General features: G+C 43.6%; 1 protein-coding gene across 1 annotated transcript; it reads right to left on the bottom strand.

Annotated features, from left to right (window-relative positions):
* Nucleotides 1-1880: 1880 nt before the first annotated feature.
* LOC141083460 (E3 ubiquitin-protein ligase TRIM39-like) lies at nucleotides 1881-5621 on the bottom strand. Its single transcript, XM_073567735.1, has one exon. The coding sequence runs from the start codon at nucleotides 5232-5234 to the stop codon at nucleotides 3636-3638; it is 1599 nt and encodes a 532-aa protein (XP_073423836.1). The 5' UTR covers nucleotides 5235-5621; the 3' UTR covers nucleotides 1881-3635.
* Nucleotides 5622-15498: the final 9877 nt, after the last annotated feature.

Here is a 15498-nt window from a genome sequence, read left to right as displayed (position 1 = left end):
AAGAGGTGACGCATTCCCACTGTTCTTCCAGGTGATCACATAGCTCATCTTTCATATTGTGATAGTTTTCAAGCACCTTTATAGTTGGTTTGGCAGAACGTTTTGGTCGGGTGACTTGGTCTGCTTGAGATGTGGGGTCTGCCTCCTGGGCTTCATCGTGGACGGTATCAGGTTGTATTTGCACTGTTTCAGCAGTAGGGACCTGTCCGAGGTCTTTTTCGGCCATTTTGAATAAAGGTGTACTGTCTCTTTAAAAAATTCAACTTTTGAATCGGGGTCCGAAAATCGCTGTGTGGCTCTGCGGGAGGTCCCGGATGAGATTCCCAGAGTGGCTTTGGCGAAACTTGGGGGTTCGTGGATCGCTGATGCGCGGTAATGAGGTATGGAGTACTGCAGGCCTTTAGGAGCGATGTGGCCAGAAGGAAACAGCAGGTGCATAGACAGTCCTCATTAACAGTACGAGCAGAGTTATTGCAAGATGTGGCAGGTGGTGGAGCTACTTCTAGGCTTGTCCAGACGTGCACTGCAGCAGGCAGACTGGTGTGCGAGGCTTGTTGCTGGGCAGATTACACATAGGGAGACGGGGCAGATGGAGATCTGTAGCTGGGGTGCTGGGCTATAAGGAGGTTTTCTAGCTGCTTATGAGCTTTAAAAGTAGTCTTCTGACTTGTATGGGCCGGCAAGCTAGTCTTTTGACTGTTCTGTCCCCACTTAATGGCGATTAAAGGTATGCAGACATGTAAGTGAGAGACGTTTCCTACCTTTGTGTATCCAATAAGCGAGGCAGACATGACCCTTAACAGCTTCTCCGATAAGCATACACGCGTTGTGATGAAGAACAATGTTGGTTTATTCCGTAGATAACGATCCAAACATTACATTGAGTCTCTTGCATGGAGCTTGTCTCTGGAGTCGCTACTTGCGGGTCAAAAGACTTTGCTTCCTCAGCTCATGAGGGAGAACAGTTCTCTCTGGTAAGATGTCTGCCGATGACTGAGCAAACAGGAAGAGAAGAGGCTGAAGAGAAGCCCCTCCCCATAGGCTGAACAAGGAAAGACTGAGGAACTAAATGGTCTGGCCAGCAGATGGCAGCAGAGACAAGCGAAAAAACATAAATACATTTCTTTAACTAGAAACATGCATGGAACAGCACAAATACCGTGGAGAAGATGATGTTTAATATATTAGCTTTTTCCTCGTCATCTACAACCATTCTTTCCTCACAATTTTTTAAGGGGCCTACACTTTCACTTTTTTTACTATTGATATAGTTGAAGAACAGTGTGGGATTAGTTTTATAGTTTTACTCTCCTTAGTAATGTGCTTCTGTTTCCTTTTTGGCAGCTTTAATTAGTTTTTTAGATAAAGTATTTTTCTCCATATAGTTTACATGTTACTTTCAATTGAAGTCAGTGGGAGACAAACGCCATGAAAAGAGCATGTGGGGATTTATAGAAAGAAACGTTGGGTATAAAGAGTTGTCCACTACTTTTATAATGATCACATATCCTTAGGATAGGTCGCCATTATAATATTGGGGAAGGCGGAGCACCTGCCATAATATCATTAAAATATCATTGTACTATGGCCTCCATAGTGGGCAGTGGCCAATAAGAGATGATCCTAATAGAGAAAACTGTAAAGTCAGGAGACACGACCTGTTCCCGGCCTCTTGAATAAAGAAAACCTTTAGGAATCGCCAGTTTCCGGGGAGTTTCAGGCAAGATCAGGGGTGGTTGGGATTTGCTGACTCTTCCATGAGTCCGGATCGTCTCTTCTTCTTCTTCTTCTTCTGGCCCTGGTGCCATGGCTGCCCGTGAGCCCCCTACAGCTACGCCTCCAGCCCCCACTATATCACAAGGAGACACGTGACAGAGTAGTAATATTACAGGAGGGGAGGACAGTTTATTATACCGAGCGGTTACATTAGATATAATACAGTGTGAGGATTACAGGAAAAACACAATCTCCAAAATGATAGAAAACCAGAAATATCACAGAAGTGACCAACACGGGACATAACGACAACCCTTGTCCTGTGAGACAGAAAGGTGGAATAAGGCCGTCACACAGATTATTGTATGATGAGCAGTTATACATTCTCCTGTTACACTTTATCTATTCCTCACTAGGTGCGATATGTATAGGCCGCGTCTCTGCACCCTCGGTCCTATTGTAAGGCCCAGATTGTGACTGAGCTTCATAGGAAACTGCCAGTGACGGTATACAGCAATCCTGAGATAAAACAGTATATACTACAAGCGAGCAAACGGCTGCAAGACTGAAAAAGGATAAACTAAAAAAGTTTTAAAAATATGAACAAAAAAAACAAAAAAACAATTCACATATTGTATCTTCACAGTTACAAACAATGACAATTTAAAACATAAAATATTTTGCATTCCCGCATCCACAAAAGTCCAACCTGTTGAAAATATAAAATTATTTCACCCGTACGGTGAACATCATGAAGCTAAAAAGGAAAAAAAAAAAATCAAAACTCCAGAATTTCTGGGTTTTTTTCCATCACCACAATTCGCTGCAAAAAATCAATCAAAAGCGATCAAAATATAGACCTGAAAATGGCAGCTATAAAACTACAGCTCATCATGTAGAAAACAAGCACTCAAAAGTAAAGCCGATCTCTAAAAAGGGAGACACAGACCAATTTAATTCAGGACATGTTCACACGTTGAGTTTTTCTTTAACTCAGTATTTATGACCAAAACCAGGAGAGGAACAATCAGAGGAAAAGTATAATAGAAACACGTCACCACTTCTGTATTATCACCCACTCCTGAGTTTGGTTCATAAATACTGATTGTGTGAACGTGGCCTAATGGGAGGTTCACACCAGAGTATAAAAAAATCATCAGTTTCATACAGAAAAGTAGAACGATTATTTTCTCACTTATCATCCGTGTGCAATTTGTTTTTTACAGCAGCAGCTATTAACCATTTAGTTTCCTGTTACAGAATTGCAATGTATCTGTAGATATAGGACGCTATACTGTAACGTGTGATTTTTTTTTCTAGCACACCCATAGACATGAACGGGGGGGGGGAGTCTCTGCGCCATGGAACAACACAGGTCCAAGTGTGGTCGGGTGAAATATAAGGTCGTGTGCAGGAGCCCTGAGGGTCGTTCCCCAGACGGTCTTTTTGGTATGAGTGATATTAGTTAAAAAGAACAGACGGTGCCAGGAACAATGTCGACAGGTGAAAAAAAAAATCACAGCATGCGCGAGTTTCTTGTGTAAACCGGATGAGACTCATCCACTCAAATCTATTGGTGCGGAAAAAAATAATAAAAATAAAATGTGCTGCCATACAGCGCCACGGTATAGGATCTGATTATTACGGATAGATTGTAATTCTGTAACACAGACAACTGTAAATAGTTAATAGCTGCTGTAAAAAAAAAATGAATTGTACATGGAGGAGGACAAGTCAGAAAAAGATTGTCCCACTTTTCTGAATGATTTTTTAGACGGTTTTGTGAACCTCCCCTAAAACTAATAACAGTTATGGGGTCCACAGATCACATGACCTGTTATATTAACTGTTGGGCTAATACGATTCCCCTCCCTGTGATGTCACCGGTCTCTGGGCAAATATCTTACAACTATTATTCTTCAGCTGCAAATTGTAATCCAGGTATCATCAGAAAATAATGGGGGAAGTACACGTAATGCAGCATGAAGGGGCTGGGAGAAGGCGGCAGTGAAGGTGTGTAAGTGTCTGATGGGGTCACACAGCTCATAAAAGGACAACTGCCCGGCCCCATAATCCAGACATATCCTGACTCTATCACTGGAGATCTTGTCAGGTAACCGGATCACTTTACTGTCATGTCTCACTGAATACTGATTATTATATCTCCACAAACTCCAGGACTTGTTATTATATCCAATCAGTGACTGATCTCCCCTCCTGTCTATACTGGGATAACACATCCCCACCATCCACATCCCTGATCTACTGCCCTCCACATCCCAGTAATGTCCTCCTGAGGTAAATCCCCTCCTGCTCATCACCTGATTATAATCCTGGAATCTCTCTGCTGTTTCTGGACGATTCTGCTTCCATTCTGTCCAGGTTGCAGTTTTCAGGTCGTCTGATATAAGGAGATTATCAGCAGCTGTGGTTACATCCAGTAATATGTCTGCAGGATCCTCCACATAGATCCCGCTCCTTATACCTGATATTACCTCACATAATGTGTGTAATGTGTGTGAGATCACAGCCACATCCAGGTCATCTCCATCATGGGGCTGTTTATCATGTCCCCCTGTGTCCTCACCACCTCCCTCCTCCTCAGGATCACACAAGTCACCGGTGTCTGGTTCCTGTAGGACAGTCAGTGGATCCGTCATGTTACACAGCTCCTCAATGTGTCTCATCTTCCTGGACAGCTCGTCCTTCTTTATTTCCAGCTGATGGATCAGAGCAGACAGTGGCAGTGACTCTTCCTTTTCCTGCCTGGAGATCTCACTCAGGACCTTCTTCTCCAGGTCGTCCACCCGTCTCCTGATGTCTGTACACAGGGCAATGACTTTCATGGATTCTACAGCTGCTTTTTCTTGAGCTTTTCTCCTGCGCTCCTCCAGACTCTGGACTCTTTCCTCAGTCTCCTTACTCTTTGCGATTAATTTTTTGCAAACATTTGTCAGTTTCTCCTTCTTCTTCTTTGAGGCCTCATCCAGCATCTCCACCCGATGTCCCCGATGTTCTCCGGCCAGACTGCAGGACACACAGATACAGATGGCATCCTGAGTACAATAATACTTTATAAGTTCCTTATGGACAGAACATTTCCTTTTCTCCAGAGAAGTGCTGGGATCAGATAAGACGTGTTCTGCTGATTTGCTGTGAGCTCTCAGGTGTTTATCACACAGAGAAGCCTCACAGTGTAGACAGGATCTAACAGCAGGCACCGGAGAGTCCACACAGTAAGTGCAGCAGATCCCGGTGATCTCCTCTTGTTCTTGCTGAGTAATCAGGAAACGTTCTGCGACATTATGGAGATTTATGTTCCTCGTCACTGCCGGCCGCACCCGAAATCTTTTTCTGCAATCAGGACAGGAATAAACTCCAGACTTGTCCTGTGTAGCCAGCACACGACCAATACAGACCCGGCAGAAGTTGTGTCCACATCTCAGCGTTACAGGGTCCATAAATGTAGATAAACAGATGGAGCAGAGCAGCTCCTCTCTCAGAATAGCAGACGCCATGGCTGACGGAAGTAGTGATATGTCCTTTGTGAAGTATCCCAGGTGAAGAGTCGGCTCCTTGATGTGAAAGATGGGGGCCGGCTTACCACTGGGAGCTGGGAATTTTTTTGTTTTCCCCCTGCTGTTTGCTTAGCTTCTTCCTGCCTGACTGGGGGCTGGGAGGAGTGGAGGAGGGAGACTTAGGGCAGTGTGTATGAACAAGGGGGAAAGACTGCCTATGCTTTGCTGTGACTGGGCTCCTCCATTTCCTGCGACTGGCTGCTCAGTGTAGTGAGTGAACACATGATCTGTGATCTATCACAATGTGGAGTCACAGACTGGACAGTGGTCGATGTCCAGCAGCTGCGCTGCAGGATGAGCAGAGGCGCTGAGGTGATGAGGCACTGGCAGCCATCTTAGGTTAATAAAAAGAGGAGGATTTCTCCCTCTCATTAATTTCTGTAGTCCCTGCTGCTATACAGTGGGAAAGTAATAATATAAATCTGAGGCAGACAAATACTGTGGACAGATCCAGGTATAAGTAAAATAATAGTGTAAGGCTATGTGCACACGTTGCGGATTCTGCTGCGTCTCCGCAGCGGTTTTGGCCCTGCGGAAACGCAGCAGTTCCGCTGACATGGTACAGTACCATGTTACCCTATGGCTTTTCAAAACCGCTGTGCTCACGCTGCGTTTTTTTCCGCGCGGTTTTGCTGCGGTTTACAAGCCGCAGCATGTCAATTGTTTGGGCGGTTTCCTCCAGCGGTTTCACACCTTTAACATAGTAGAGGAGTGAAACCGCAGGTCACTTTACCTGCGGTTTTACCTGCGGATCCGCGAGGAAAAAGTCGCAGCTGAATCTGCAACGTGTGCACATAGCCTAATAAGTCAGCAGCACTCACACACACGGCCTCTATAACCCCTTAAGTGTGCAATCATGGAATGCTTACCTTTTTTTTCCTGCTCTTTCATTTTTCCTTCTCCTTCTAAGAGCTGTAACTTTGACTTTCTCAGTGGGAAAATAAAAAATGTTGTGTGGGCTTGTGTTTTTTTATTTTATTGGGGTGAAAAAATTGAGAAATTTGTAACAAAGAATTACTTGAGCTGCAATTTTCCAAAACATCTGGGACATCTATATTAACCCCTTTGAGATTAAGCCTGTTTTCACCTTAATGACCAGGCCAATTTTTACAATTCTGACCACTGTCACTTTATGAGGTAATAATAACTCTGAAACGCTTCAACGGATCTTGGTGATTCTGAGATTGTTTTCTCGTGACATATTGTACTTTATGATAGAGGTAAAATTTCTTCGATATAACTTGCGTTTATTTGTGAAAAAACGGAAATTTGGCAACAATTTTGATAACAGAAATTTTTGGATTGTGGAAGGAACAATAAACATTTTCTTTTCTTTCACAAAAATTTTCATTTGGTCTTAATTTTTTTTACTTTCGCAAGGGTAGCAAGAGAAAATGAACCATACATTTTGTTGTGCAATTTCTCCTGAGCATGCTGATACCCCATATGTGGAGGAAATCTACTGTTTGGGTGCACGGCAGGGCTTGGAAGGAAAGGAGTGCTATTTGACTTTTTGCATGTAAAACATGCTGGAATAATTAGCTGACAGCATGTCTCATTTGGAGAGCCTCTCATGTGCTTAAACAGTGTGGGGCAGCACGGTGGCTCAGTGGTTAGCGCTCCAGCCTTGCAGCGCTGGGGTCCTGGGTTCAAATCCCACCAAGGACAACATCTGCAAGGAGTTTGTATGTTCTCCCCGTGTTTGCGTGGGTTTTCTCCGGGTACTCTGGTTTCCTCCCACATTCCAAAGACATACTGAGGGAATTTAGATTGTGAGCCCCATTGGGGACAGTGATGAATATGCGGAATATGGTAGCGCTATATAAAAATAAAGATTATTATTATTAACACCTGCACAGGGAACTGTCAGAGCAGCAGCTGCTGTCCCCTGAGCAGCAGTGGACTACAATTCCCAGGGACCCTTGTTTCAGTCAGATGATAGAAGGAGAGAGAGTGGATTGGAGGAGGAGGGACTTAGGGGAGGGAGCTGGGCAGGAAGTGAAAGTAAATGTTGAGAGGAGAAGGAGCGTGGCAGCTTGCTGTGAGAGACGGAGCAGTGTGGATCTGCATTCCTCTACGCTGCAGAGCGTGGCGGCCCGCGCTGCTGGAGAGAGCGTGGTTCTGTCAACCTTTGAGGCAATTAACATCAAAGACCCGGAGAGTTCTGCCGGCACTCCCACCGCATAAAGGCCTAAATCCTGCCGCCCCCAGCTGGTGTCCAGAGGACCCTCCGACCGTTTGAGACACACAGTGAGACTTGTGGTTCTACCAGCACTATTTACAGTGAGTACACTACAACCCAGACTATTGACAGTAATATTCATCTAAGTGCACCAACGGTTCTAATTTTGTGCGCCAACATCCACGGCAACTGGGCCCCAACGTTTGGACTGAGTTAATACAAAAGAGGGGGAACCTGCTACGTTATATTTGCAGGGTCGGAGTAGAAGTAGACTGTGATGTGTATGATTTTTATAGAGCACTGTTACTTGTATTGTATGTTATTCCTTTAAACCCACCTCAATTCTACTGCATAGCAATAAACGGTTACTTTTTTTAAACCAAGCATAGGGGAAAAATTATGGAATCACTCAATTCTGAGGGAAAAAATTATGGAATCACCCTGTAAATTTTCATTCCCAAAACTAATACCTGCATCAAATTAGATCTGCTTGTTAGTCTGCATTTAAAAAGGAGTGAGCACACCTTGGAGAGCTGTCGCACCAAGTGGACTGACATGAATCATGGCTCCAACATGAGAGATGTCAATTGAAACAAAGGAGAGGGTTATCAAACTCTTAAAAGAGGGTAAATCATCATGCAATGTTGCAAAAGATATTGGTTGTTCACAGTCAGCTGTGTCTAAAATCTGGACCAAATACAAACAACATGGGAAGGTTGTTAAAGGGAAACATTCTGGTAGACCAAGGAAGACATCAAAACTTAAAGCAATATGTCTCCAAAACAGGAAATGCACAACAAAACAAATGAGGAACGAATGGGAGGAAACTGGAGACAGCGTCTGTGACTGAACTGTAAGAAACCGCCAAAAGGAAATGGGATTTACATACAGAAAAGCTAAACGAAAGCCATCATTGATACCTAAACAGAAAAAAACAAGGTTACAATGGGCTAAGGAAAAGCAATAATGGAGTGTGGATGACTGGATGAAAGTCATATTCAGTGATGAATCGCGAATCTGCTTTGGGCAAGTGATGATGTTGGAACTTTTATTTGGTGCCTGCCGTCCCAATGAGATTTATAAAGATGACTGCCTTTCTTATCCCATCAATTGAAAGGATGTTTGGGGATGACGAAATCCTTTTTCAAGATGATAATGCATCCTGCCATCGAGCAAAAACTGTGAAAACATTCCTTGAAAAAAGACACATAAGGTGAATGTCATGGCCTGCTGTAATACACATGAGACAAGTATGAGTGTGTGCCTGGGTTACGATAGGTATCCAGTTTTCAGAATAGGTGATTATGGAAGTCATGCTGACCATATGCCACCATCTTAGAGCATTATGCTATGAGCATGAAGAGTTAACTTTGTAACAAGCAACATATGTTGGACCTGGACTGGCAACATTGATTGTTAGAGGCAAACAGATCTTGGGTTATAATTAGTAGCAAACAACCTTCAAGCATTGTGCTATTGTTAAGAGACATACCAATGGCAAACAGATCTTGGGTTGGTGCAAAGAAATTCTTAAGATTGTAGTAGTCTATAACAAACATACCTTGAAGTCTTGTGCTGTTATCAAGGCAATAACCAACGTGCAATTTCAAGATTCTGATGCAGCCTAAACATACTGCACATATGTAATAGGGGAGGATTGTGTATAAAAACGTGGACCCTGTGTCAGTGAGGGAGGGACATTTCCAGAAGGTATCGTGGGTGCACGGTTTCTGTGATGACAAGACCAGAGTATTTCCTTCTCGCTGACACTGTGGTCCCTCCAGTGGATAAGTGATGTTACAATGCTTGGTAATGTATAGTATGGATGCTTATTTCTCTATGTACTATAATTCATAATAATTGTATGATTCACATGAAATTAATTAACAAAACAGGGTAATGTTATATCTGCCATTCCATTAATTTGGTATTTTATCATTTAAATTAATCATTGTATAATAAAATTGTGTCATATCCAAGTGGTGCCTTCTTTAAAGCTGTATCCGAACCTTATTGCTAAACAGTTGGCAATACACCTGCAAATAGTCCGGATCTCAATCCAATTGAAAATCTTTGGTGGAAGTTGAAGAAAATGGTCCATGACAATGCTCCATCCTGCAAAGATGATCTGGCAACAGCAATCAGTAAAACTTGGAGCCAGATTGATGAAGAGTACTGTTTGACATTAAGTCCATGCCTCAGAGACTGCAAGCTGTTATAAAAGCCAGAGGTGGTGCAACAAAATCCTAGTGATGTGTTGGAGGGTTTTTTTGTTGCTTTGTTTTTCATGATTCCATAATTTTTTCTAACAGAATTGAGTGATTCCATAATTTTTCCCCTCTGCTTGGTTTAAAAAAGTAACCATTACTGACTACCACATTTTTTGTTCTTGATTTCTTTTAGTGTTTCTAAAAGCCAGAAAGTTGGCATTTGAATTGACTTTAGTTTCGTGCCATGTCTGTGATCTGCTTTTTTTTCTACAAAATTAAACAACTGAATGAACATCCTCCAAGGCCGGTAATTCCATAATTTTTGCCAGGGGTTGTATATACTGCTCAAAAAAATAAAGGGAACACTAAACAATACAATGTATTGTTTAGTGTTCACTTTATTTTTTTTTGAGCAGTATATATTCTATCTTTTCTTTTTTAATCTGTCAGTGTGATTTTACTGTATAGCCGCACATGAACTGCCGGCTTTTCAAAGGACACCGATGCGTACTTCTCGCAAGTCACACTGATGTCCTGTGTGGTGTGCGAGGTTTTCTCGCCCCCATAGACTTGCATTGGCGAGTCTCGGCCGTAATACGGTGCAAATCGCAGCACACGTGTAATAGAAAATAACGAATGGTGGAAGCTGACCGGTAGATTAACATTGGTCCGAGTGCTATGCGATTTTTTTATCACATAGCACTCCGGCCTAAGGCTATCAATGTTAAAGTCATGGACACCTCTTTACACCTGTTACATGCAATACTACCTCAATGATTATAACTTTACAGTAACAAAAGGTAGGATGTAACCAGTGCTGCAGCCACATTCTGTTTGACTTGAAGGGAATTGTAGTGCTGTGCACAACCAGCAGGAAAAGTTGGTAGCATTTAGACATTTTTGTTTCAAGTTGAAATAAACTAATTTTAATATTTAACCTGCTTTGCTTCCATACTTTAAACCCTTTCCGACGTTGAGCATAATAGTACGCTCATAGCAAGTGAGGTATTCTGCTATATGGAGGCGATGCGATCTGATCATCACCTGCATGCAGCAGAGTTGATCGGGCTATGGCAGCTTCTAGCCTCCCATGAAGACTATTGAATCATGACAAAAGTGAAAAAAAAAGTTTTAAAAATATAAAAGTTCAAATCACGCCCTTTTGACTCATTCTATCAATAAAACAAAAAGGATTAACCTTCTCGCTAAACGGCGTATCAAAAAAAAAGTAAAAACGCCAGAATTATGTTTTTTGGGTCGTCGTGACATTGAATTAAAATGCAATAACGTGCGATCAGAAGATCATATCTGCACCAAAAGGTATAAAAAAACCCCGTCAGCTTGGCATGCAAAAAAATAAGCCCTCACCCAACCCAAGATCACGAAAAATGGAGACGCTATGGGTATCGGAAAATGGCACAATTTTTTTTAATAAAGTTTGGAATATTTTTTCATCACTTAGATAAAAAAGAACCTAGACATGTTTGCAGTCTATGAACTCGTAATGATGACCCGGAGAATCATAACGGCAGGGCAGTTTTAGCATTTAGTGAACCTAGTAAATAAGCAAAACAAAAAACAACTGTGGGATTGCCCTTTTTTTGCAATTTCACCGCACTTTAAATTTTTTTCTCGTTTTCCAGTACACGGTATGTTAAAACCAATGGTGTCGTTCAAAAGTACAACTTGTCCCACAGAAAACAAGCCCTGACATGGCCACATTGACGGAAAAGTAAAAAAGTTATGGCTCTGGGAAGAAGGGGAGCAAAAAACAAAAACGCAATCGGTATGTGTGGTGCAGATATCAGAGTAAGGCCGGGGTCACACTAAGGCCGGGATCACACTGGCGATTTAAACGGCCGAGTTTCGCATGGTAATACACGGCGCTGCCGCCGGGACTCAGGAGCGGGGCGTGCGGCCGCATAGCAATACATGGAGCTGCATGCCCCGCTCCTGAGTCCCGGCGGCAGCGCCGTGTATTACCATGCGAAACTCGGCCGTTTAAATCGCCAGTGTGATCCCGGCCTAACCGACGTAAAATACGGTCCGTAGTTTACAGGCGTAATACGGATGAATGACCCCTAAATAGTGCTCCGTATGTCATCCGTAAGCAAGGTGTGGTCGCGTATTTTGCGCATGTCAACATCCGTATGTAATCCGTATGGCGAGATTTTCTGGCAGGCTTGCACAATGGACATTTAACGATTTTGAGGCCTGCTAACTATTTAAATCATTAGCCTGCACTCTATTTATTGCCTCAGGAAGAGGTGGCAGCCTCCATTCTGTCCATTTGTCACCTTGCCTTCACTAGGTGTGTTGGTGTTGTATGTGCAACATGACAGAGAGTCTGACTTTCAACACAACTGAGCAGGTTCTCTTCAACTGGCTTTTGTCACGCCGCTTTGGCCAACCATACCCAGTGATAGTGGATCTGCGGAGGAGGAGACGCATGTGGGTACATCCACTTTTGAGGCAACGACTCACAAGAGGTCAATTTCACCACCTCTGTTCTTCTCTGCGGGAGCATCCTGTAAAATTCTACCAATACTGTTGCATGAGCCTTGCAACATTTGATCGACTCTTGGAGACAGTGCGCCCTGGGATAACCTTTCAGGACACATAGATGCGCAAAGCGATATCTGCAGAGGAGCGACTTCTACTCACAATACGGTATGTACTACACAACCATATTCTGTATGTTCATAATGTGTTGGCCAAAGTTTGAATTTTTGCCTTCTTGTAGTAAGTTTAAGGCCCTCATCTTAGTCCACATATGTTTCAACGTACAGACCCGAATGTTATGTGGAATATGTACTGAGTCATACTCATTGTGCAAAGCAAGATGTGTGTGTTATTTGCTCTGAAATCTTACCAAGTTTGGTATGTATGGACCTGTTTGTTTTGTAAATGTGTGCATTCGAAAATCATCCTTTTCTGTTGTTCTTCAGCTTCCTGGCCACTGGCCTGTCTTATGCTGCCCTCCACCGTGAGTTTCTGATTGGAAGATCAACCATATCTGGCATAGTCAGGTCAACATGTAGTGAAATCTGGACAAGACTACATAAAGTCATCATGCCCGAGCCCAGGATGGAAGACTGGTTGAGGATAGCAAGGGACTTTGATGAGGAATGCCAGTTTCCAAATTGTATTGGGGCCCTTGATGGCAAACATATCCGGGTGCGTAAGCCGCCGAACTCTGGCTCCCAATTCTTCAGTTATAAACAATACTTTTCTGTTGTATTGTTGGCTGTGGCCGACCCTCAATACAAGTTTATAATTGTTGACATTGGGGCCTATGGAAGGACGGGAGACTCTAGAGTCTTCAATACTTCCATTATGGCTCGGCGGCTACGCACCAACCAGTTGGATCTACCACCACCACGCCAGCTACCAGGCTCCACTCAAGAATGTGTCCCTTATGTCCTTGTGGCAGATGAGGCCTTTCAGTTAACACGCAATGTCATGAGGCCATATCCCCGGCGCAACCTTCACCACAGGCGCAGGATATTTAACTTGCGCCTATCACGTGCTCGGCGACTGGTGGAGTGTTCCTTTGGCATTCTTTGTGCCAAATGGCGGGTACTCCAGTCTGCCATTCAGCTGAGTGACCAAAATGTTAATGAAGTAGTGAAAGCCTGTGTGGTTCTTCATAACTTCACCAGGATACATGATTGTTCCTCCTCTGCTGGTGTTGTGCGTAGGCCGGACAATGTGAGTAGGGTGAGACCACCTATCAACCATCAACGTAGACCGCTCTCTGGCCTCAAAGTGTGTGATATTTTCACTAATTACTTTATGGCACCTCAGGGGGAAACTTCTTGGCAAGAGCATGCTGTGTCTATGTTGGCAATGTTGGTTTGATGTGTCAAAATATATATATTTCTACCCCTTCTGAATCTATGACTGTTAAATTGATTTGGTAAGCGTATTTTGATAGGAGTTTTGACAATTAAGACAGAGACGTAAATTGTAGTTGACAAATTTTTACTTTTGCCTTTTTTTGGTGTTTTTTTTAGTTTGTAAGGCAAACATATTCTTGCCCTATGAAAAACTTGGGCAATGGCCCAAATTGGCCTTTTGGCATATTTCAACATTGTTGTTAAAACAAAATTACAAACATATCCAACAACATACATAGTGCAATAACAACATTGCAACATTACACATTTGTAATCCAAAGTAAAAAAAAGAGGAGTTCTCCATCATCAAAATGAGCTACAAAAGATAATACTAACATTTATTATGAAGGTTTTCAAATCATATTAATAAGCGACCATGACAGGCAAGGCTACCTTACGCGTTTCTGACACATATTACATGTCTGTAATAAACACAATATTTCACTGCACTATACTGGGAAAGTCAAAGGATCAAATTAGAAGACTGACTTGATAATACATAGAGAGACCGTGATGGTCTTGAGGCTGTTTGCCTTGATTTTGGAATATAGTTAGCTGGCCTAAATTTTACTAAGTGAATATGGACAGCACGCCTTTTCTATGCATTATCAAGTGAGTAGTCTATTTTGATCGTTTGACTTTGCCAGTATAGCGCCGTGAAATATTGTCTTTTTTACAGACATGTAATATGTCTCAGAAATGCATAAGGTAGCCTTGCCTGTCATGGTGTCTTAATCATATGATTTGAAAACCGTCATAATAAATGTTAGTATTATCTCATTTTGATGATGGAGACAACCTCTTTTTTACTTTGGATTGGGATTTTGAGCACAAGTTCAAACACACTGGACATCTCCTCCCATCAGACCGCTTAAGAACACTCATGTACAGTATGGGTTTACAATTTCCATGTTTTTAGCCACTTATAAATTTTGGAATGTTGGGGAAGGAGAAGGTGGAAGAGCAGCCTGTGGTTGCTGCTGACTACTTTGAGCAACATCGCCCTGTGTCGGTGCATACTGTTGCCCATGGTGTTGGTACTGACCTTCCTCCTGTGCTTGTTGGGGGTAGTGGCCAGAGTAATACTGCTGAGGAGCATCTTGTTGGGGCGGGTAGGCCCGTGTCTCATACCCACCAATATAGCCATGTCGTCCCCAACCAGGTTGGGACCAGCCTCCAACACTGGGTGGGAAAAAGTGGCCATATTGGTGGGGTTGGCTAGAGGCAGAAATATGTTGCTGCTGTTGGGAAGGTTGGGTAGGGGGAGGAAGGGGGTGAGGTATAGACCCACGTATTTGAGGATGTTCAGACCCTGCTTGAGCAAGCATCTGGGTGGTCTCATGCGCATTAGATTTCTGGGGGAAAGCTGCCACCTCTCCAGATATTCGAAAAGCTCATATGGGGTATTAGGGGGTGTAGCATCAAGCAGGATCTGAAAACATCCCCGAATACGGAGCCTGACCTCACGGGAAAGGGCACGGAGATAAAGGGCCAGGCTACGTGAGTAGGCCTCCTCCCCATCATCTGTAGTGACTCGCGATAAATAATTTAGGACCCCTGTGTCCACATTGGTCCTGCTATCTTGACCAGCAACCTGGCGCCTTCTTCGTCCTTGCCGGGATGTAACAGCAGCCTGTGGGGAGCCCCGGATCTGGGCAGTTGGGGTGCTGCTCAAGTTGCCCTGCTCCTCCAGGATGGGTGATGGGGCAGCAGCAGACGGTCCTGGTGGTGTGGTTTGTTGGGCAGCCAATGGTTTCTCCTGTGATGACTCATCTTCACCCATGCTTCTTGTATGGGGAGAAGATGGGCCAGCCACCTCATCCCCTACAGCAGGGGTCCCCAACCGCCGGTCCGCGGCCCAGCACCGGGCCGCTGCAGTGCCCTTGCCGGTCCGCGGACACAAGGGGAGCCAG

Source organism: Dendrobates tinctorius, unplaced genomic scaffold, assembly GCF_039654945.1.
Source record: "Dendrobates tinctorius isolate UK_male_01 unplaced genomic scaffold, ASM3965494v1 ptg000020l, whole genome shotgun sequence".
Lineage (NCBI taxonomy): Eukaryota > Metazoa > Chordata > Amphibia > Anura > Dendrobatidae > Dendrobates > Dendrobates tinctorius.
The sequence above is the reverse complement of the archived record's forward strand: the minus strand, read 5'-3'. Positions and strand labels throughout refer to the sequence as shown.

Excerpts from the sequence above, each read along its gene's own strand:
- LOC141083460 (XM_073567735.1), bottom strand. The coding sequence starts at position 5,234 with ATGGCGTCTGCTATTCTGAGAGAGGAGCTGCTCTGCTCCATCTGTTTA.